Raw genomic sequence first — 24,600 nt, 5'->3', positions numbered from 1 at the left:
TTGATATGTATCCTATATTGTTCTTCAAGATGGTGTGTTTATAATCGTTATCATTCTGCCCTTACTTACCCGCATGAGTTGGATATTTATGGCTCCAAACTTACAGAGAAGATGATTTGCTACAAGCAGGTTCATAATTAATTCCAGCCCTAGTATAGTGTTAGATAGATTTGAGATTTATTATTTTTAGCACGTATAAACAATTTCATTAATAAATATATTCAGTTCACTGGCTGCCAAAACCATGAGGGCTGTAATCCTCCCATCAGTACCACTTGGCAAAGGGTGTGCTGCCAGCCGTGGGATGGGAACATCATCCTGTGGTGCTCTGCACCACTGTTTCAGAATCCAGTGCTAATGCTCCTCAGTGAGCTCTGACAAAAGCCAGAGAGTAGAGGTTATTATTTGAAATGATGTTATAAATCTCATTTTATCTGAGGTAGAGCTGGACTGCACACAATCTGCATACATGCTGTTCCATATCCGTGTGTTTCTTCTCTGTTCTCAAACAGCTGTTCTCGCCATGTACTCACTAGTCTGCCAGATGTTACAAATCCAGGGAAAGTACAGAGTTGCATTCTCCCTCCATAGGACTTATTCATGACCAGCTTGAGACCTGCTGTTTGGTCTAACACTTAACCTGGATTTTCTAGTAACTCATCAACTATGATGACAAAACATGAGGTTAAGAACTCACTGTTGCCAGCACGACTGACACTGGAGATGTGATCTCATACCCTTACTCTCAAGTGAAGCGGCCTCAGGACCACATGTGTAGTAATTACTGGCACATATATGATCATTAATGACAGTTAGGGTAGATGCTTTAGCAAAGTGTTGGGCGGAGACCCTTTGGATCATTCTTACTTTTTCTGACTCTCTCATAAGAGACTAATTTTCTTAATTAAATATAGCAATTAACATTCTTCAGCATATGCATTCACTTTCCTTTATGTATTGATACAAACAGGGGCTACAAGAATAATAACACTGAAAGTTTATCTTCTCTTTAAATATGCTTAACCCCTCCTCCCAGCTACTCAGTCACTGGAAAACTCTTAACTACTTACTTGGTTCCAGATTATCTAGAGCAAGGTGGAGAAGAGCCGGTCTGGGAGACACTGAGGACAGCTGGTTCACATGTTTTAAGTGATATAATGTCCAATCTTAGCTATTCTGTGCTCCTGCTTAGTGTGACTTTAGAACCGCAGGAATGATTATCAGACTTAACGCACTGGCAGTCAGCATGGCTCCAACTAAGCAGTAAGTCAAAGGAATAATTAAAGATTCATTAATTTTATGATAATCACTAGGCTAGGTTTGTTAGGGAAGGCTTTTTCATGAATGGGGTGAGGCCAATTGATATGGTGCTGTATAGCAATATTATAATGACATGGAAAGTCTCAGCTGAGATGCGGTATTTGGTTTAAGCTGATCTCACAGGGTACATTCTCGAGACTCTGCTATTTACTGCATTAAAAACTCATTCCTTTGTCAGGGAAACTATCACAGGATGTTGAATGCTTTTCCAGGAGCCCAAATTACCCCTTGAAACTAGGCTGGTCCTTGCAGGATTGAGTAAAATAGCAATTGTCAGGTCATTGCGATGCTCACATCCTTAATCATAGATCGTGTGCTTTAATTAAGCAAACTCAGCAGCACACTCGCTTCAGGAACACAGGAAGCATCAGTGTTTCTCATGTGTAAAAAAAAGTTTAACATGAAAGTTTTCAGGAGATACTGCTAGTAATATGGGCCGGGCCAGACAATGTTGACAGGCCTTCATATTGAAACCTCCTGGCTACACATTGCAAACTCTCACAGCATCATCACAAGTCATCAACATTTGGTATTTTTAGCCCCTCAACTTCCAGTCATATTGCTATGAGAAAGTTGTTTAAGTCCATTTGTAGACTTTGTGGTTGAGGAGAAAAGTTTGAAAATGTAATCCGTTAGATCTCAAAAGCAAATAAGACCACATTTTTATGTATTTATTTATTTAAATCCCATTATTGTTAAGCAAATCTCGTGATCTGTGGGACTGTGTGATACTTATAATTTCTGTGCATCCTTGATTAGGAGGGTGAAAATACTAAGTTTTCCATGATGCCAGCCAGACCTGTGCAATAAAGAAAACCCAGTACTATTTTCTGGGTACTTGGGGAAATGTCTCCAGTTAAGTAAGCATTAAGCAGAAATGCTTGAAGTCTTTGAATGAACTATCCCTGGAAACAAAAGCAATGTAGACAAATCCAAGCAGTGCTGTTCCCAGGCTGTGCTGTTTTGGGGGGTCAAGTCAGTGATTCCACATAGCACTGGACTGGGCCGTCCGGAGGTACCAATTAATCTGGAACTTGGGTATCTCGGATACAGCAATGCATCACGTAAGGTTGACGTGTTTGCGGTCTTGCAAAGCCCTGGTTGCTGTGTAAAGCAAGAGTGATTGTAACTACTGCTTATTATTCATTAAGACTCAAGAGCAATGAAATTTTTCACAGAGCAAAGTGCATCGTTAACTCTACCTTAGACCATAGTGTATCTGCATCTTTTTACTCTGCACTTATTCCTAGGCATCTTGCTTTATTTTCTCCCTGCTCCAAACCACGTGAAACTCAGCTCTTCATTTTCTGGGGTTTCAAGTGAGACTTGAGAGGGTTGGGAAGAGACTCCAGACCATATTCATGGGGGATAATTTGCTACAGGCATAGGCCAGCTGAAACCAAAGTAATTTTTTATGAAGAGTATAATAGTAAGATTCAAAATTTAAACTGAAATTGAGTCTCTTCCAAAATCTGCTATTGTCCATGAGTAGAAGTTTAAAAAACATACTGTTTTGGAAGTTGGTACAGATCTCATCATTGAGGTCTGTTGCTCAAAATTCCTAAGGTCATCCTTTCAACTGCTATTGTGTATTTCAGTTGATTAAACAAAACAAAATGATTAATCATCTTTTAAATTTCCTTTTTTTTTTTCCTTGATAGTTTATATTGTATTTTAAAAGGCAGAAGCATAGTTCAACTTAACCTAGATTCTCATCCAATAATATGTGTATAGATTAGCTGGAGGAAATGCTCCCTGTCCACGGAATAATTACTAGTTTAAATTACTTGTCTTAAAAAGATCCTGATTCGGCTTTGCTGAGCATAAAATATTAGATTTACTGTTTATTTTTAGTGGATTGCTGCCAGTTTTCTTCTCCCTGAATGTCTTTAGATTGTTTAAAACATTAAAAAAATGTTAACAACAAACATATATCTACTTAGAAGAAATCTGTGTTGGTTTCTCAGCAGAGATGTAAAATCTTGTTGTTGGGACATGAACTTCGCTGTTATGGAATTTTTCTTTCTTTATTGGCTTCATGACAAGTGTGGCAAATTATTTTGTGCTTATGTTGCTTATTAAACTTAAAGAAAGCGAGGAAAAGGAATCCAATGAGAAAGCTTTAGGTGTCTTTTCAGGTTATAGTAGGCTGTTGCATTCTGTTTAATTGGCAGTAATGTTTGAAACCCCTGACCTCATCCTTGCAAAAATCTTGTTATTTATACTTTCTGAAAAAATGAGAGAGTCAGGATTTTGATCAGTTCCATGCGTACGAATGAGAAAATAACTGTGTCAATGATATTATTTTGGACTTGCATCATTGTAACTTGAACCAAATTGGGGCTTTAAAATTATTCATCAACACAAAATACAAGCTACTGTAGACTCTATAGTTGCAAGTGTATTTTCACAAATAAAAGATTGTGAGGTCAGGCATATGTGACATTTATGGGACCGGGTCGGTGTAGTGTGTCTGGTGGCTTTGGAGCACTTGCAATGTTTTGCCTTTTGATGAAAGGGATATTCAGTGTTATTTCTGCAAATCCCCTGCATAAAGCAGCTCACTCCCATGCTGAATCGAGTGCTTTGTATGAAATGCTGAGTTTATTGCAGGAATCTCAGGTGACCCATACAGGGCCTTTTCTCTACTCTTAGGAGCACCATCTCTACAGGGAATAGGTAACTGCCCCTGAGAAACTACAGCAACATACAGTACCTGAGCAGTGGGCTCTGAGTGTTCTTCAGCTGTCATAGGTCAAAAAATGTTATTCAGTGCTAAAGAACAAACAGCTTTTGACTGGAGGACACATAAATGTTATAACAAAGATGTGGGCTGATCCTTTGACTGTAAGTTGGTTGCTTAGAAGCTGCATCACTTGCCTGTTCACCCTAAACCACTTTCTTGAGCACCATGAACTGTATTGACCTGACCTCCACTTCCTCTGTTAACTAGTTTTTCTTTCCTTATAATGAATTAAGCAGTTGGGTCTTTTATTATGAAAGAGTCCTTATTAATGGACAGTTCCCCAGCTTGCTGAGGTAGAGGTGAGGGAACATGGCTTGAAAAGATTCTGTAACAAAAATGTTTGAAGAAAAGAAGAAAACTGAGAGTGTAATGCCTGCAGAGCTGTAGACAGGAGTAAAGAATGAAAGGTTCTCACTTTAAATGCATTTAATCTATAGCACAATGCAGAACAAGCCAAAACGTAAACACGCTATCTCCTAGCTGACTTGTGACGGCTTATAATGCGTGAATGTGCTGAAGATTAATGTGTCACGTTAACGTGCTACGAAGTAAGGAATGAGTTTCATCAGCTTTATTCAATATAGTTCTGTCTGTGTCTGAAGTGCTAAATTATCCATTTTGCTTGGAAATCCATTTAGAAGTGGGAGAAGTTGAAATGGTGTACTCTTTATAGATATTAATAAAATACTTTTTTTCTTTTTCTCTCTGCATCCCAAAAATAATAAGTAGAAGATAGACTGGCTTCTGGCTTTGGAATTGGAAAGATCTAGGAAATATAAGTGTAGAAAGTCAACTGGCTCTTTGGATGTAACATTTGGAAATTTTATGTGTAGACAAAAAAGAGGGGCGAGAAAATCCCATCAATAATATTTATGGAATTTTTGGTCCATTTCTGGATGAAGGTTACTTTATGAACTGCTAGATCTTCAGTCAGTGAAGCAACCCCTCTGCTGCCATCTTTCTATATATGAAATTGCCATTACTTACAGGAAAAGATTATGGGATCAGCTTACTGAGGAACATGCTTCATGAATTATGTTTCCTGACCTATCATTCTGTTAGTAATGAAATATGGTGATAACTTAAATGCTTCCATTGCTCAACAACAGCTTATTTTGGTGAGGAACATAGATGAGGTTTTTGGTGTGTGTTGCATATGCATCTGTCTGAGAACTGTGTATCTTTATATTTTGCACTGTCTTTTATTTTTTTTCCTCCCTGTCTAACACTTGTTTGGGTTTTTTCTGTGTGAATACTTCTAGATGTTCGACTGGATCAGCCACAACAAAGAATTGTTCCTGCAGAGTCACACAGAGATTGGCGTGAGCTACCAACATGCCCTGGACCTACAGACGCAGCACAATCACTTTGCCATGAATTCCATGGTGAGTTGAGGGCATGCTGTGAACGATGGGTCTGTACACACGTGAGTGAGGAAGGGGCTGGCACGTGAGGCCACCTCCAGTTCAGAGAGCACTGTGGACCTGTGAGAGGTGAAGAGAGGGAGGTCAGGCTGGGCTGTGGCAGCAGCCCTCTTCCTGGGAAGCAGAGTGTTGCTCTGTCCACCCGGACACTGATATATGATTATTTCCTTGACTAAAGAGCAGCACAGTCCTGTGGAGTCTGTTTACGTTTTGAAGAGCAAATACAATATTTTTAAAGTTTTTGACATTTCTTTGACTGGGAATTAATGAGAGCTGTAGGTGGCACCTTAATAATTTATGTTTCTACCCCCACACCCTGCTAAGGTACTTCTCAAAACCTTGAACAAGAGACGTTAATCAAGCTGTCAGTTGTGGCCAAAGTGGGATTTTTTGGCTTTTTCAGTAGTTAATCGGTCAGTCTTTTTGAATGCAAGTCAACTTACCTTAGGTTTAAAAAAATCCAAAACCCAAAAAAAGCATCATTATACGTTTATAAGTGCTTTGTTCACTTTCGTATTCTTTCCAGGCATAATGTATTTGTTCTGGAAACTGCTCTGCTTTCAGCGCACAAATGAGGACAGAATGTATTGATGTTTTGATTGTTGCACTGGGTTAGAAAAACGTGTGCATACCCCCTGCTGCCATTGTACAATGCAGCAATGAGCCCTCCCTGAATGCTCCCTGTCAACTACACAAAAGCTCGCCCTGAGTAAACCGACTCCTGCAGGTGAACCTCTTCGTGCTGTGCATGGTCAGGCCGCTGTTGCACTGGGGCTGAGACCTCAGAGGTGGTGGTAGACATTTAAGTTGGTGGTGGAAGTCACTAGAGAGCCACACCCTTCTAAGCCGCCAAAGGGCAAGGGACTGGAGAGCAGCTGCCTGAAATGTGAAAAAGAGGTCCCAACTACCTGAGGTCATTAAAGACTGTACACCACTTTCATAAGATCACAGGTGTTAACTCTGGTGTTCTGGCCAAATTCCAGATCAGGTAATTAACTTCTCTGACCTGAATTCCACTCACCATTTCCACCTACCTAGCTATTCCTCACTAAAGCACTGTGCCTCGCTAGGGCATTGCATAACAGTGGAAGATGAGAAATGTTTATAATGTCTATTAATGTATGTATTGTGATTATAATTGAAAGAACCACTGAAAAACAGGCTCCAGGCACCTGAGAGTTAAGCTTGCCATCACAATGCCATCTAGCAAAATACAGGATAGCATGGCCTCCATATAACACAGGTGCTCACAGAATCCTAACAAATAAATGGGTCCTGGAGGTTAGTGCATTAAGTCATTTGACATATGAAAGATGCAAAGTCAGTCATAATTGTTCAGAAAACACCATTAGAAGAGTCAAGCTGGAGGACCTCCCTTTATTCTTTTTGTGGTACTGTCTGGTAATATTTTCTTAAACTAACTGGGAGCTAAACTTGGAAAGAGATAATTGTTGTTAATAGTAAATTAACGAGTAACAAGGAGGGTGCCACCTAATGGAAGAAAAATTATTTTCCTCTGTTCTTCTTCCATCTGTCCCCAAGTGAACTTTTGGGAATGAGGAATGCAAGGAAATGAGACATTTGCAAAGACCTTGGGGGAGCTTCTGGGGGCAGCCTCTCATTGGCTGTACTGTGGCTCGCAGCTGTGCCACCTCACCATCTCAGTGCTGCCAAACCCCTGTCTAATAGAGCTGCCCAGGAGAGAGACCTCTTTGGCCAAGGGGAAAGAGTGCAACAGATGACGTGCCTCCCATTTTGTACTGTCTCCAGTATAACCCACACACATGTATAGTCGTACGGAAGCCCATACAGTCATCATGAATCAGTTTACAAAGAAGATTGTCTACTCCATCTCTTTAGCATAGAGGATCTATGGAGAACGGCATGAATACTGGGTACCTTTTACTTTCAACCTTTAAGTATGGTGAGAGATGGCACTCAACTCTCCTCTAAGTCATTGGACTGAAAGAAATGATTATGGAGGAACCCCACAATATAACAGATATGCCAAAGGGTATATATGTGTTCTCAGATAATCCTCCTTATAGGAATATAATTCAGAGAGCAGTACGCCTGTATGTCATTTTCCATTTGCTACTTTTCTTTTAGCTTTAGTTGAATTTTGGAGCTAGAATCCCTTCTGATGATGGGGTGATGTCTTCCTTGTGGTTTTGGATCAACATCGATTCATACAGCAAACAGGCACAGTTCATTCAACTTTGATTTCTATTTTAAAAAATTCTTGTGCTATACTTGTTCAGTTGGAACTTTTTCAAAAAATTCTTCAGCAGATTTCAGTTGTTGAACAGAGGTTACGTAACAAATTATGGTTTTATTATTGACAGTATGGCAAAGTCAGGATAAAAAAGACTATATAAATATTACAGGATACAGATGCAACTCAGGACTACACTTTTTCTTTTTCTTTTTTATTTTTTTTATTAAATCTAAATGAGGGATCTGGACAGGCTGGATCGATGGGCTGAGACCAATGGTATGAGGTTCAACAAGGCCAAGTGCCGGGTCCTGCACTTGGGTCACAACAACCCCATGCAGCGCTACAGGATTGGGGCAGAGTGGCTCGAAAGCAGCCCGGCAGAAAAGGACCTGGGGGTGTTGGTTGACAGCCGGCTGAATATGAGCCAGCAGTGTGCCCAGGTGGCCAAGAAGGCCAACAGCATCCTAGCCTGTATCAGGAATAGTGTGGTGAGCCGGACTAGGGAAGTGATCATCCCCCTGTACTCGGCACTGGTGAGGCCCCACCTCGAGTACTGCGTTCAGTTTTGGGCCCCTCGCTACAAGAGGGACATTGAGGTGTTGGAGCGTGTCCAGAGAAGGGCTACAAAGCTGGTGAGGGGTCTGGAGGACAAACCTTACGAAGAACGACTGAGGGAGCTGGGGTTGTTTAGCCTGGAGAAGAGGAGGCTGAGGGGAGACCTTATCACCCTCTACAACTACCTGAAAGGAGGTTGTAGAGAGATGGGGGCTGACCTCTTCTCCCTGGTGACAAGTGATAGGACGAGGGGAAACGGGTTCGAGTTACGTCAGGGGAGGTTTAGATTAGATATTAGGAGACATTTTTTCACTGAAAGGGTTATTAAACATTGGAATAGGCTGCCCAGGGAGGTGGTGGATTCACCATCTCTGGAGGTGTTTAAAAAAAGGGTAGATGGGGCACTGAGGGACATGGTTTAGAAGTGGCTCTTGTCAGGGTAGGCTAAAGGTTGGACTCGATGATCTTAAAGGTCCCTTCCAACCTCAACAATTCTATGATTCTATACTAGTCACTCCATTTGTGGTAAAGCATGCAGGAAGAGCAAGAGGAGACTGAAACGAAAATGACCCCTTCCTGGCCACAGCCCAGCTCCTGTGGTAGATGGTAGTTTTGTCTCTTGGCACGCACAAGAACTCTATGCAAGCCTGGGTGAAGAGGCTCTGTAGCAAGGATGAAGCCCCTGCATTTGTTCAAGGCAAGAGCCAGTGATGGTCGGCAATGAACTCGGAACAGATCGACTTACCTGAATGAAGCAAAACCAGAGAAAGCTGGGTGATGATGACCGTGAACGTAGTGGTAGGACATACCACAAGCCTACACAGCAATCTGAGCCATACTTTGGTTGACAGAGAAGTGGGGCTAGAAATACGAATCAGGTCTGTTTCATGCATAGCAACACTTTAGTGCAGGTGGGTCTTGCTGATAATTGAGAAACTAGTGGGAAAGAACCACCACGGCTAACTGTAACTTCTTGAGGCGAGATATACAAGGTCTGTATGTTGTGCCAGGTTCTCTGATGCACAGTATGATTATGTGGGTTTGTTGGTTTTTTTTCTCTAATACAGTCTCTACAAAAACTACAGTCACTGATGTTAGAAATACATAATGTGCTATTGCTACTGCACAACTGCCTTCATTCAACTGTCTTACTTCTATGGCAACATCTTCATTCAGTTGTTCATGCTACCATTTGATTTCTGTTGGAGACTGTTGGAAAATGGCTAGTGCATGTTATTTGGTAATATTTATACTGCAGTAAGAATAGGAGATTTAGGTCACTGTTCTAGGTGTTATACACTTTCAAAGGAAGAAATGATCTTTGCCTTGCAGTCTGTTGCCAAAGACTCTACTCCTACAATATTTATATACTTAAATTACTTCTGCACATCAAGAATTTTCTTCCGTTAAGTTACCTACTGATAAATATTTGTGAAGTTAAGGATTAAGTAACATAATGCAGAAGGTGTTAGAGAGAAAACTATAGCTCTGGTGAATTTACTATTAGGTATATACTCATTTGTGTTTATAATCCAGTATTACTTAATGTCTTCATGGAATAACCTTGGCTGCAAACAGAAAATGACAGGAAGCCTCTCCTGTTTCTATACCAGAGAATGGGAGGTTATTACCATCACATCTATTTGCATTCCCAGGTAGAGTATTGTGACCCACCCAAGTCTGAAAACACGAGATTCTGGTGAATTTTAATAAATTAAAACGTTCACATCAGATTTGTATCTGATTAGCCTTCAAGCTCTCTAATGTTAATTGGCTAACATTAGCTGCTAATATTTAGCTACCATGGTTTGGGCTCAAGACATGAGGTTGGTTCAAGAAGAATGACTCTTCAAACCCAGTAAAATGGTGCTGCATTTTTTTTGTATTTATATATATATAAATCTTTTGTTTTCCGAGTCTCAAGGGTGAACTAGAGCACACTATAAACGTTTACTCTGGGAATTTGCTTTATAGTTGTGATTTTCTAGAAATCTGCTTTGTAATTTAGCTATGTCTTTTTTAATGCAATATATTAGTCCCAGCAACAGTTGGATTGAGAGTAGTTCTGCTATCATGAATCTGAGTAACAAAATAACAAAAACTTCAAGCACTCTTATTGGTTATGGGGCTTGAGGTTGTTCATGCCTTTTGGAGTTTGTTTTGTTTTGTCGATACATTAAAATTTAGTATTGAGAGAAGATATGGAGGAGGACAATGTAGCTGAGGATGGCTATGTATTTTGCAGGGAAAAACCCTACAGACTTCAGTGGAAGTTGGATCAGATCTTGGATCTCTAAGGTGTTTTGTTTTGATTTTTTTTTTTTTTTTCTTCTTTACACTATGCCTAGTGTCCTTTGAGCCTGGCATAACTAATAATAGTTAAAATATTCTCTTCAGTTCCTCTAGAAAGTGCACTCTCTAAATTTTTATTGGATCATGCCTTTTGCCACAGGCTCTTCCTGTACATCTCTATAGGCATGCTGTGACCAAAGCTCCTTCTTAGAAAAACAATTTGTTACTCTGTTTTTTACAATAATAATTCTTCCTTTTAAATTAACAATGTGGGAGGTGGAGAAGTCATGTATTTGAGGTAATAAACTGTAGTGTGGTGTTTTTCTCTCAAACAAGGACCACAGATATTTTTTTCTGTCATTCAAGGCAGTGCTTGTTTTCATTTCAGGTTGCAAATAAATTGTGTTAATCTTTTATCACAGCTGTATAATGTTTATGCTGAAGCAATAATACTTTTCACGAAGATGAATATTTAGCTGCAACACTTTGTGAGTGATCTCAATAATCTAGTAAATTCACTAGAGAAAAAAAGCAGTTTCAATATGACACAAAGCATACTGGTTGTAGCTCTGCACTTGGATACATGGTATACGTGCCATTTGTTCCGACTGAACTTATTCATATCTCCTTTGGCCGGACTTTTTTTATGCGTGGATCTGTTAACCTCCTTAAAGAATGAGTTATCATTTTGTGTGGGACATGGATAAAAATGGCAGTGTTCAGAGCTAGCGTTGCTGCCTATCCTGCTGTCAGGGAGTTAGCTGTCTGACACTAGATGGAGATACATGTTGCCCTAAGAAAGTCACAATATCTTTCAAACACGTTACAATGATCATGTAAAGGCTAATGATGTCTGTTGAAAATTCCCTTCATTTATCTAAAATGAACGATATTTTTCTGTACGTAGGCTGAGCTAAAATGCCATCCAATATTATTCTGCAACAGGCTACATATAATTTGCCTTGTTATAGAAACTTAAAGGTCTTAAAGATATCTCATGAGTTTATTTTGTCGCTGAAACATTCTGCTTTGGATTTATATGTTAGGTTCGTTTCACAGATGGTTTATAAACTCACAGGAACACCGTGCAAGCTGGCTATTTTTTTTTTTTTATTTTATTTTAAAGAAGAACCCTTCAACAATCAAATTTCACCTTCAATTAATCTGCAAGACCCTTCTCTTGAAGCCCACCTTTGTTGCTTGCCGTCACAATATCTCAACTAGTTCTCTAGGAAATGAGATGAACACAGCCAAGTTCCTTGCAGATTTAATGCTTCTCACTGCTCATTTTTCTTTTGTGAGTGTGAGGTACTCTTTTTATACGTGTATTAGAAGAAAGTATTGTTCCAGCTAGAGTTGGAGGGTTTAATTAGGAGGGAAGGTCTCCCAGCATGCCCACTAGATGATCAGGGCTGAATTACTGTATTTCCCTATGGGAGATCATTCCACAATTGAAACTCCGCTACTGTCAGTGCTCATTGCTGAGACTGGGGGCTGTTATCCTACCAAGTGTTAGGGACCTTAGCAGTGATCGCTTGCGCTGGGAGGAACAGCTGTGTTCTTGACAATGATGACCAGAATCAAAGCTTTGTTTAGGTGACAGAAACAGATTAAGAATTGGTGGACAAAGAGGGGTATGTGCACTTGCAAGGCATTGCACAAGGCTTTCCTAAACTGTAAAAGAAACTCTTACATATCATGATGCTGATGTACCTGTGGGGAAATGTTTCTTTTGTTTGCTAGTCAAGTGATCTTTAGAAGGCAAAAATCCCCTTTTATGACTAAAGTTTCAAAGCTGAAATAAAGTCAATGAAAAATTAACTCCAGCATGGGGAGTGTTTTTTAGAAAGTCTGGAAATACATGTAGAATAAAGGTATTTCAATGATAAATTAAATATATTATCCAAAACTTGGGTGTATCCTAGCGTCACTACAACAGAATGTCAATTGAAGTGTTTTTACCCTTACTTCTAGGCATTAATATATTGTTTTGTCATTGTTTGACCTACTGTAGTCCTATATAGCCATACATCAGTGATCCCTTGCAATCCTCTTTGGGGACACCTCCCTGTTTTGAAAAAAAAAAAAAAAAAAAATAAAAAAAAATGAGGCCTTAGGTTGTATTTGAAATGAGACTCTCTATGAACCTACTAGTATTGGATTTTCCAGCCTTAAGGAAAAATAGTCACAGACATTGGTTTCTCTATTTAATCTATTTCCTATTAGGATAAAAAGATCTATAAAGTAGTGAGATAGAAATATCTCAGTTTTTAAAAACCTCAATTTTTAGAGATGAACAAATCGGAGAGAAAGGAAGGTTTAACTTTGTGAAATGTCAACAGTTGACTCTTGGCAACGCGGATTTTTGTTCAGTTTTACTCAGAACATCACATATTGGCAGATAAAGATGAGAAAGTTGCTTACAATTTTATTCTTCTTCAAGGTAGAATTGAAATGTCTTGCATTTCTTGGATTGTGATCAATTAAATGTTTTTCTCCTGAAACTAAATTCTGAAGCGCCGTAACGCCATATTGCGTTTTACCACAATCCACAACAGAGATCCCATCTTACCCAGTTTTTTCCTGAGCTCCCATCTTTCCCAGTAATAGTGACACTGGGTAACAGTCCTGAGACTGTAAAATATGTTATGTCTGGTAGGATGTGCTATCCTGAGTTCCAGACCTTTAGCCAAGTGTTTGCTCTGTCTTGCTTTTCTATGAGACCTTGGACAAGTCTTATATGTTGAAGCCACACTTCAGTGCCTCTGCTTCGTTGAGGTGGGACAGATAAAGCAGAGATGAAGCGTGCACGCATCCAGAACTAGGAGGTATCCCCATTGCAATACCTGTTGGAGCTATATGGAAGACCACGTCACATGTTATATTGCACTTGAATCTATTTATTGCTCAGAAAGCAACAGGGGAAGCTCAGGAGTCTTTTTCCTGAGCCAGTTCCACTTGGTGCACTAAGAATGGAGGTGTGAGCAGGCGACTCCCAAACTGCTCCTTGCTTTGTGCTGGAAAAGGTATGGAGTTATTGGACTGGCTAAAGGACAGGTACTCTTCCGTGAAAAATTCTCAGCTAGGAAAGTGAAATTTCATCAATGAAAAGCCTCATCTCTGTATAAAAATATAACAAATAGACATAATAATATATAAATCTCCCTAACTTATAAAACAGACTCTAAGAACATCTTCTGTATTTCAACTAATCTTACTTTTACCATTCTACTAGTTAATATATCTATATACTGTAGCTATGGGGAAGGAAGGAATTCAAAGTTGTTTTCCCCTATGCTCATTGCATTACAAGGGCTGAGATAATTCTGCAGGAAAATAAATAGATAAATAAAAGCAAGATGAAAGCAACTATTTTTCACATTAAATCAAAACTTCTTCAGGATCTTTGCTTTTCCTTCAAACACAGCGAAGTTCCATGTCTTCATTTGGTGCAACTCAGCAAGCTCTAGCAACTGTAGTGATGCTACACTCTTTCCACCAGACGAGCTGACCTGAAATATTGCAAAATGATCTTGGCTGAGGCTTAGTCACGAAGACTTTCTGGGAGAAAGGCTTAAATATTTAGTCTAAATTTCAGTCTCTAACCTAGAGGGACACAAAGAAGTGTTTGACTGTGGCTGGTGGTCAGAGTTCCGAATCATACTATCTTTTTTAGCATACTTAAAACTCCAGAACAATTTTGATCGGTTTTTCTAATTGTACTGAAAAAAAAAATATTTTTAGTTCTTTAAAATTAATGTGATGATTTTGAGAGAAATCCAGTTTTTAAGAAAAGGCTATATGGGGTGTGGGGGGAATAAAACTGCAGGCTGAGTGTTTCTTTATATCTGTGTTATTTATGTGACAGCTGTCACAGTCATGGTTCTACCAGGGAGAACAGAGAGGCTGTAAGGGCTGTGGCCCCATCCTTCTTTCCTTTAGCACCTACAGGTATGATGAGTGTACTTCGTAGCTATCCCACACACTTTGCAGACACACTTTGCTCTGCTTCACAACTTAGTTTGGACCTGTGCCTGCCTTGGCAGTGCTCTGTTGTGTTTCGTGTTTGGATTGGCAGATATCTTTCCACATTGTGATCCCACTCACTATGATGAGATCCTGCTCCAACAAACATTTCCACCTCTGATTTATTATTTGCCCATGAGTAATACTGTTAAAATCATCAGAGCTGTGTCTGTCCTTGTGCATAAGGGTCTTACGGATTCTACTCTCTGAAATTACTAAAGCCTTTTTGAAATACTTTGGGAGAGAAGAAAGCAATGAGTTAACATTAGCAAAATATCTCACATTCTGGGATGTTCCTTTCCTCTGGTGAGAAGGAAAGAGAAAGGAGAAGTGCTTACATCAAATGACATTCCAGAAATCTGCAAGACAGCTGTCACTTGTCTTTTGATGGTGCCTCTTTATAAGACATTGTCATGATGGCTATTTATTTTCATGTTTACATTCCTATGCAGAACGGGGGTATTGTAATGCAATTACATTGCTGTCCACAAGTCAGTTTGAGAAAAAGCGATCCTTCCACTGCTTCAAGGCTGAATAAAAACTATCATGGAAAATTCTTATGAAAGAACAGAAAATATTACCCTTTTAGTAGGCTTTTTGAATCCTTCTAAATTCAGAATGTAGTTAAATGATATCTCTGCTGGAGAACAGCTTAAAATAACTTGCAGAAAAGATAACATTTTAACTGAAGAATATAATTTAATAGACATTTCTATGGAAACTCTTATATTTCTATGGAATATCCTTATGAGCTCTTTTAAATTCTGTAAGACTTTTCCATTTGTTGACACTGCATGTCTATAAAGGATTGTCAGAGTGTTCTCAAAGGACAGAAAGCAAACATTCCACTTCTGAATATGTGGATATAGCATCCATAAATATGAAGTAATGCCACAGAAATATCAAGAATAAAATAGAAGCAATAAGTAGACCCTAAAAGGTGAGTAAATAGCTAAAGTATGGCAAATTAGTTTTACATAAATAAATTCAAGGGGAGGGGGTAGATAACAGTGTTGGGTAATGGCATAGATGTGCGAAAAGATTCCCAAGGGATGTATTTTTAGAGTGGAAGGTAGAATGCCTGCTATTCATGTATATTTAAGTGGGTGGTTGATTGTTCTCACTGAACTGCTCGGCTTTACTCCCAGCGATGGTGTTTGGAATGTGTAATGAAGGCAGAGGGTGGTCACGGTTCTTCCTTCTCTTTATTTATGTGTGCTTTTTAATTTTCAGAATGCTTATGTCAACATCAATCGGATCATGTCTGTTGCGTCAAGGCTTTCCGAGGCAGGCCATTATGCTTCCCAGCAAATCAAACAAATATCTAGCCAGCTGGATCAAGAGTGGAAGAGTTTTGCTGCTGCTCTGGATGAGCGCAGCACCATCTTAGCCATGTCTGCTGTCTTTCACCAGAAAGCTGAACAGGTGAGCTCCTTTCGTGACTGGCAAAATCATCCACTGCTACTTTGATAACAACGATTCTGCAATTATCACCTGATGGCATTTGGCTTGTATGCAGTGAGGCTAAGAGCTTTGTTCTCATGGATCAGTTTCTTAAAAAGTATCATTTCCCCCAAAAAACTGGCCCGTGTTTCCTGAGTGGGTACGAAAATATGTTTGTGCCTTAGTGATGAGAAAGAATCTGATCATAAGTGAAGTGCACTGCTACAGTAATGTTCTGTCTTATTTCTATTCCCTAATAGTTCATCAGTGCTGTGGATAAATTCAGGATTATTATGGTCAGGAAAACAATATATATCTGCACTGATATGTATATATGGTACGTGCTATGTGCACAGGAATATGCACACATATGACATAGACCCATACCAGCAGACAATTTCTAGGAGCCAAAGCGCATTAATGTTAATGAAACTTATGGAATTCATTCCACTCCCTACTCCTGCAGTGCTCTCCATAGCCCCAAACTTTGTTAGACCTCACTAAGCAGAGACTTCAGAGACAGCTAGGAACAACCAAGAAAATTTTCCATGTCCCTGAACTCTGGTTTGTGTCTTTAATAACTACCAAAATTGTTCCATAATTTTATGGCTACAAAAGATTTAAAATATGTCAGTGAATAAAACTCTGCTTTTTTTACACTTAAACCAAGTCCACTTAACAGTGATGGTTCAACTTTGATCATATGTTGATTACATTCATTTTCCAGTGAAAAGCACTGCTTTGGGGCTCTCTTCAGTATTGTTGTGTGCTTGTTTTTCCAAGTAGTTAATATCAAAGCTACTAAGTGAGTGAGCTTGATGTTTACAAAATGACCCATACTTCAAGTGTTTGAAGAAGAAATTATAACTGATAAGCCAGGAACTGTGCCTCGTAAACCAGAATATATGTATGGAAAAGTTTAGCTCAAAGAGTAAAGGTTTTCTTTATTGTTTGTTTCTGACCGTGGAATTATAATAGATTTTTCTTTATTTTGTGTTTCCTCTTGACAACAGGCCATAGCATAGAGCAATTACTCACCCTACTGGGCACTTACTCATGTAAGCACACTCAGTGACTCCGATGGGATTGATACACTAAGACGCCCAGTACAAGTACTTTCATCTCTGTACGACGGGCATTGCAGTGTCTAGGTGTAGCCATCATGATGATAACTGTCAGTCATCATGTGTTCAGAAAGAAAAATCAAAAAATAATTTATATCCAGTCTATAGACACAATGAGAATGCTTAAGGTTTATTAGTGAATTAGGTCTTTCTTGTTTGTTTTGGTTTGTTTGGTGTTTGTGTTTGCAGGTTTTTTCCTTTTTTTTTTTTTTTTATGAGCAATCCCCAATTTTTTCTGAAGTGTTATTCATCTTTGCAATTTATGAGGAGCTGCTGAGGTATTGTATAGCATGAAAGCAATAAAACAGAAAGCTCTCCTGAATTGTCTGTCAAGCTAGAGGTGATTCTTTTTTGTTTGTTTGTTTTTGTCTTCCTACCTTTTGAACCCTGTGAAAGTGGGTATTTGCCTCAGCCTTAACTTGAAAATAAGCTACACTAATGTCACTTTCAGCTTTGGGTCTTGCGTTTTTGTTTTTTTTTTTATTATTATTTTTTTGTTTGTTTGGTTTTTTTTGTTTGTTTGTTTTTTTACAATTGTATGGATGGGTCTGAAAAAACCCAGTCCTGCCTTGGCCACCTCTTCATAAGGAGCTGAAGTTTGTGCTGCCTGACAGAAGCTAGTTTCTCGTTACTAAGCAGACAAGAGAATTTGCTAATTGTAAATAGCAGTTTTTCACTTGCGAAAAGAGATAACTCAGTGGAAGATGAGTGCTGATGTGAAGCCTGCGACCTCAGACTGCTGCAGAACAGAAATGTGGGAGCCAGCGTGTCCATTTGCCAGGACTAAAATTTCAGTCTTGCTTTAGTAACTCTGGTAGGATAAACCAATGACTTGAATGCTAATAATTTAGTCGTTTGACCTCTGTGTAGTATAAAAAATGAAGTGGTTTGGATTTGGTCTATAACTCAGTCTGTTGTCTATCAAACATTCATTCCAAATGTGACTTTATTATTTGGCATCACCCAGAGTGTTTTGGTTTTTTTACTCAAATCAGGGCTTCATCATTTTGTAATAAATAAGGCTTAAATCTCTGAAGCAAAGATGCAGATAAACCCACTATTTCCTCTTTCCCAGATCAGATCTTTTTTTGCTCCCTTTGTTCTGTCAGTAAAGGTAGTTTTGCTACAGATCCAACCATTTCTCCCACAGTGTACCCCTGCTTCCCTCATACCAATCTGATATGCAGATTGTCTTTCCCTCTCCAGTGCGATAAGCTGCTACGGTCTGTTTGTTCATGCCTTCCTATTGATTGAAGTTCTCTGTGATGCCAACAGGAAGCAAGTCTATTAGGACCATAATCTTTCAGCCTTTGGCACACCCCAGCCCGCAAGGAAGTTGTTGGCTTGGGACAGAGATTTATGAAAAGCCCTACGGTCTCTCTAATATGCAAGCTGAGCAGGAAGCAACTTCTTTTTCAAGGTCTCTTCCTAAAGACCCCACACAGAAAACTACACAGAATACAATTTGTCTGGCTTGGAAGGATGAAAAGCTGAGTCAACCCTGCTGGGAATTGAACCTCACATCTGTCTTCACGTGCCTGAAAATCACAGTGCTTTCCTGGCTCTTACAGCAGATACATGTGGCATGTTGAATGGAACTTGGCTGAATGAATTCCTGGATCAAAGCTTTTTTCTTTTTTTTTCCCCTTTGTTTCTTTCTGCTGCTTCTTTTTGTGTGTGTGTGTGTGTGCAGGCATGTGTCTGCCTTAATTTTTTAAACACAATTTCTACATACTATACCATCTTCAAGAAAAGAGCAAATAAAAGAAAAGGAAAAAAGGAAAGAAGAGAGGCAAATCTTGACAATTTAACCTCCAGCCAGGCTTCCTTCAGCACATGTATTTGATCAAAAGCCAGTAAACTAAACTCCAAACAACTAAACTCCTTAGTCAAGGTGCAACTAAGGATATTCAGTGGAGGTGTTTCCCAAATGTCCCTTAATTCAACCTGCTACAAATCTCATTTGTTGGAGTTTTTTTTTCTTCTTTTCCCTTTTTTTTGGTGTTTTTTTTCCCCCTTTCCTTTTCTCATGCTAGCATGGAGATATTCTAGCGCAAAAGAAAACATCCTTCTATATCTTTAGGTATGTCTGAGGTTATTCAAAGTTGCAAGAAAATGTAGAAGAACATGCCTTATCTCACTGTGATTTTGTGAGAACTGTGCTGATTTACACCAGATGAGATTCTGGCCCACTAACTGCCAGATGGGGGAAGCAGACATACCAGGTATCCTCCCTTTCTTGGATATAATCTCTGAAGGAGCACTAAAGTATTCATAAGATGCTCACTTTACGGATCCTGTCAGAATGAACAAATTAATGTCTTGAATCAGCCAAGAGATCTCAAACAATTACTTCTGTGTCAGAGTCTACCCTCAGAAGCGCACAAGCAGAATTACTATTTAAGGTAGTAGGTGTTAGGTGCACATGCTGAACATTTATGCTGATTCTCTGAAGACTGACCCCTGACCGTTTGTTTCATATTACCTTACTCCCCGACCAGGAAGTCTACTGTTCTCAGCTCTGCCTGGATCTCTCTAACCACATCCTGAACTCCCCTATTTGAGGAAAGGAAATGAAAAAGAGAGGAAAAGAAAAAACAGAGGAAGAATTTGAGGAAAGGGAGGAAAGGAAAAGCCAGCTGATAGCTATAAAATGCAGGGATAAGACTAAGATAACTTCTACTTTAGAAAGGAAAATTCCAGAAACAACAGGAAATATACAATTAGCCTTATACAAAAAATTCAGGGCATCAAAAGATATTATAGCTCACTGAGGAAAACAATTTCATGGCCTTTTTCCCATCTTTCCCCACAGCCATTCTGGAACATGCAAGTACGCTAGAGTTTGGTTTTAATTTCCCTGGGGTCTAGGGGAACCACCCTGGTTAGCCTGCAGCTTCCACGCAGGGGCCTAGCAAGCTGTAAGCAAGGACTGTGCAAAAAATGTGGAGAAATACGGACTAGAAAATGTCTTATCTGGGTTTTGGAGCAACCATGTGATACAGCATCGCAGTCCCTGAGGAAAGCTAATAAGCAGTCTGAGAATATATTATTAGCTGACCTAATACAGAATTTGCAACTTAGGTGGATAGGTTGTGAGTCAGGAGTAAGCATAGATCATCACTTTAAAGTTACTTTTGGATTGGATCAGAGGCGCAAAGGTACCTTAGGGACTTTTTTATTTTTTAGGAGAGATTTTTCTTAGTCTTTCCAGAAGTCTTGAAAAACATAGATAATTATTGGAGCCTGTCGTTTCAAATCATATTTAAGCAGCTTTTATGTTCCCAATAGGAGGTGTTCTAGTCTATGGGCTAACTAGAAATTTAAACAATTAATTTAAATGGTATTGAATATCCAGTGGACAATAACAGCTCCTGTTCCAACCTAACAGTTAGGAATTTACAATTTTAAATGCACGTTTTTTTAACTCAGTCAAATGGTGATTTTTGTGGCATGATTATATTTTCAGCATGAAGGGTTACATTTATTAAAGTTTTGCATGTCTGCCACAATGTGTGACAAATAATAAAAATTAATATACTTGATTTTTTCAAAATACCCAAAATCAATAGTCCTATGGTATGAACTAACATTTGCAAAAATCTGTAGAAAAACCTTTGCTTTCCCTACCTGAAGCTACACACGCAGACCGGATCACTATGCGGTGTTTCAGGGTATCATAGCAAAACACTGGCAGGCTGCATTTCGTAAAACATTTTAAAACAGGTGATGTCAACTGCTCCTGCTAGTGGCCTTAGTGAAATTACTGATGTAATTGTTGATGTGATATTATCTGTATACAATAGATATACAGAAGAAAGATAGATGTGAGAAAACAAGGTGGAACTGTGGTTATGTGCATAGGATCTTCTTGAGACTGCTCCCACCTACTGTGCAAATCATAGTTTGGGGATATGGCAGTATATGAGTAACAACGCTATAAAAGCTTGTACTAAAATTGGTAGAATTCAACAGTTTTGATAAGAGCCATAACGGTGATTCTAGCAGCAGAAACACTAGTCTATAAGGTGTAAAGGTCTTTTGTTCACTGTTTTGACCAAGAGATGCATGTAACAGCCCCAAAAGGGATCGAACTCAGCTCTGTGCTCTTAAAACAGCATAGGAAATGATGTGAATTCCACTGCCTTGGCACAAAATATGATGACTTCAGCTTTATGCAAGGTGTTTGGGGATTTTATCTGAAGATTTGGAGTCAAACCAACACAAGAGAACCTGCCATCCTTGCCTCCGGTCTTCTAGAAAGCACGTTTTTCACTGGTAGATTTGTACTTTGTAGAAATGAACATTTAGGAATTCATCTTTGTCACTGAATCCTTGTGTACTGAAAAGAAGTGTTTACAATGCAAACACTTTATAGTCTTGATTACACAGCAGCATGGTGAATAGCTTTACACTGCTAATAAAAAAGGATGCTGATGCCAGAGCTGAATTGAAATTCTTTGCTTTGCATCTCACAGCCCTTCATGCTGTGAATGAGAGCTTTACTAACAAGCCACAGGTGAACACTTCAGGAGTGGATAAAGCTGTGATCCTGGGGGTGGTTTTGTGGCATTATACATTCACCCTACAGGGCACTGCATCTGTTGTATAATTAGCTGTTCTTTTCTTATAAATAGCCCTAAAGTATAGCAGGCTGGTTTAACAGAAAGATGGAGGAAGAGAAAATATTAATGAGAAGTGATAAGGTGGCATTAGGCAGTTAGTATGGACGAAATTTGAACATGCGAGCTGTGTCATTGAAGTAAGCCCTCCTTAAAAGAAAAACAGAATGGGAACCTTAGAGACTAAATTCCTCTTTTCTTTTATAGAACAGGGAGCACCCAGGAGAGCTTCCCCAATTTGTTCTGCCAAAGTGCATCAGCACTGCTCTGGAGGCCTTTAAGAGTGGAAAAATATTTTTTTCCATCCCTCTGCTCCCCAAAGCCATTCAGTTTCTGGCTATTTATTAAGGCTTCCAACCAAGGTGCTAAACCGTATCAGTTGCAATGGCAATGATTTTTTTTCTCCCTTTCATGGATGTCTGCCCACCAGGAACTGGACTGAGACCAGCAGCTCATTTTGCCTTGGCTGCTTAGCAGCCATCAGATGGTAATGGTATCTGATCACTGCTGACCTGGGCCAGAATCAAATGTGTGACCCAGGGGTTTAAAGCCTTGGTATCCTATTAGCAGTCCCACTGAGCTGGCCCTGGATTGGGAACTGCTTGAATACAGACTGGCTGCCTTTCACCAAAATGAATGTCAGCATTGATTTTAATGGGAGTTTTCCAATGCCCAAATTAGTAGTATTAAGGACAGGTAAGCGACTGGGGGAAGATTGACAGCTGAGACAATGCCAAATACAGCTGGAGCTGTAACTGTCCTTTTGCGCTTCACACAGATGTTTTTTTCTAAATGTGTTGCAGCCTACCTTTTGGGAATGCAATGTTGTAGCCTCCCTCCGTGGTATGCAAAGACTCTTAGAATGGGTGTTTTCTGAGCCTGGTTAAAGGAGAAGTTGTTTTTAATCCAGAAGAAACAGAAAACATTCCTTTGGATCTGGGTGTTCTTCGAGTACTGAGGAAGTGACAGGAATGTGCTGTTCAAGGGAGCCCAAAAGAACTTCTTTATAATGATTACATTTTCCTCAGTCCATGCTGCAGTCATCTGTGGTGCTCTACAAAGTTTTCTAACATTGATGAGATGTTGTTTTATGTCACTGTTGCTCATTGTTCCCGGAATTGTTTTAGTTTCTTTCAGGTGTGGATGCCTGGTGCAAAATGTGCAGTGAAGGAGGTCTCCCATCAGAAATGCAAGACCTGGAACTGGCCATCCATCATCATCAGACCCTGTATGAACAAGTAACACAGGCCTACACAGAGGTATGTGCTTCCCAGACAAGAATGTGAGTATCTGCTAAGCGATAACAGATATTTGACTGCATTTTGGAGCTTAGCTTTTCTAAATGAGACAGGTTCTGCTTTCTGTTTCTGCAACTTTTTCAAAGAAGGAGTCAGATCTAGTCCCAGAGTTGTAGGAGGTGACTCCTAGCAATTTGCTTGTGAGGGCACAAAAGGACAATCTAGGGGGCAAACCCCATACAGAAATGAAATCTAGACCCAGTGTTGGAACCCCAAAGAAGAGCCACTTCACTGCCTTTGCTGAACAGGGAACTCCTTTAAGCCCTGAGTAGCTTTACTCCTCTTGCTTTCCTTCTATGAACAAGTCCTGGCTCTAGCATAGGTATGCCAATGGGAACAGAGAATGCCAAAGGCATATACAAAGTCACAAAGATGTCAGGTTGTTATTACAATGAATGCTGCAAAAGACTGTGCTTTATATAAAATCATAGAATCTAGAATCATTTAGGTTGGAAAAGACCCTTGAGATCATTGAGTCCAACTGCTGACCTAACACTACCAAGTCCATCACTTAACTATGTCCCTAAGTGCCACGTCAGATATGTTTGTATATACTGTTGTCAGATATCTCAGACCTAAATAGGGTATATGGTTTTTTCCTTCAAAAGAGGGTGTCAAGGATGCTAAGACTAAAGCATATTCTCTGGCATTCTGTCAAAAAAACCCTAAAATTCTTCACTTGCTTTTTCACCCAGATACCAACAAAGAGCCAACATTCACTTCATCTGACTGTGCAGGCCAGGGTCTGTGTTCAGTCCACTTTATTTTGCAAGAGGGCTGCAGGACTTCCCTGCCATCTGGGAGGAGTCCTGTTAGGAATGAGGCTAGTCTAGATGTTCACCCCAGGCATGGGCCAACCTACAGATCACCCAGGGGTGGGAAGCCATGTACGTTATCCGTTCTATTCTGTTATTCGTGTCTCCAACTCAAGCTTGTTAAAAAGTACTCCACAGATCATCTGAATGTTGGGTTTAGTTATATTTTTCACTTTCCTGTACTCTGCTGTGCTTGACTTGTCTTGCTGGGTACAAAGGCATTTTGCTCCTCGCAGGGCTTTCCAAGCTGGACAGGAGGACTTGTGCTTGCTATATTTAACAAGTTACCAAGTGAAGACTCCAGAACATAGCAGCTCTCCTCCATGCTCAGCCCTTGCTCTGGTCATCATGTTCTTGGAAGAATCTATAGCATAAAATAGAAGAGGAAAGGATTTGGTAATCTAGGTGTGGTGGTAGGTGCTCACTCATACACAGGGAAGTTGTGCAGATACCTTGATGGTGAATGTAAGGAATGTTAGATAGAAATCTCCTGTTTTCTGAACACCTACAAGATTTTGAGAGTTAGTCAGTTAGAATGAGGAAATTTGGGTTGCAGTCACAAAGAGCAATTCCTTATTCAATACTCAGGATTCTCAGGAACGGCAGGTTGTGTGAGCAAACACAGAACATTCCTGTTGATCTCTACTTGCAACTGTGAATTTTATACAAGTGCCTAGTCAGGTGAAAGTAAAGTTTCTTTACTGCATTTAAAAACTA

The 24,600-nt window shown here is 39.6% G+C and overlaps 1 protein-coding gene across 8 annotated transcripts in view; it reads left to right on the top strand.

The window, feature by feature from the left end:
* Positions 1–24,600, top strand: part of KALRN (kalirin RhoGEF kinase) — a 527,586-nt gene that overhangs the window by 227,519 nt on the left and 275,467 nt on the right. For all 8 annotated transcript variants that reach the window (XM_063341757.1, XM_063341758.1, XM_063341761.1 and 5 more), the window contains exons 7-9: positions 5,329–5,451; positions 15,815–16,006; positions 22,898–23,029. In XM_063341757.1, coding sequence (XP_063197827.1) covers positions 5,329–5,451; positions 15,815–16,006; positions 22,898–23,029 — 447 coding nt within the window. The remainder of the gene's footprint in view (positions 1–5,328; positions 5,452–15,814; positions 16,007–22,897; positions 23,030–24,600) is intronic.

Source organism: Chroicocephalus ridibundus, chromosome 7 (genome assembly GCF_963924245.1).
Source record: "Chroicocephalus ridibundus chromosome 7, bChrRid1.1, whole genome shotgun sequence".
Taxonomy (NCBI): domain Eukaryota; kingdom Metazoa; phylum Chordata; class Aves; order Charadriiformes; family Laridae; genus Chroicocephalus; species Chroicocephalus ridibundus.
The sequence above is the reverse complement of the archived record's forward strand: the minus strand, read 5'-3'. Positions and strand labels throughout refer to the sequence as shown.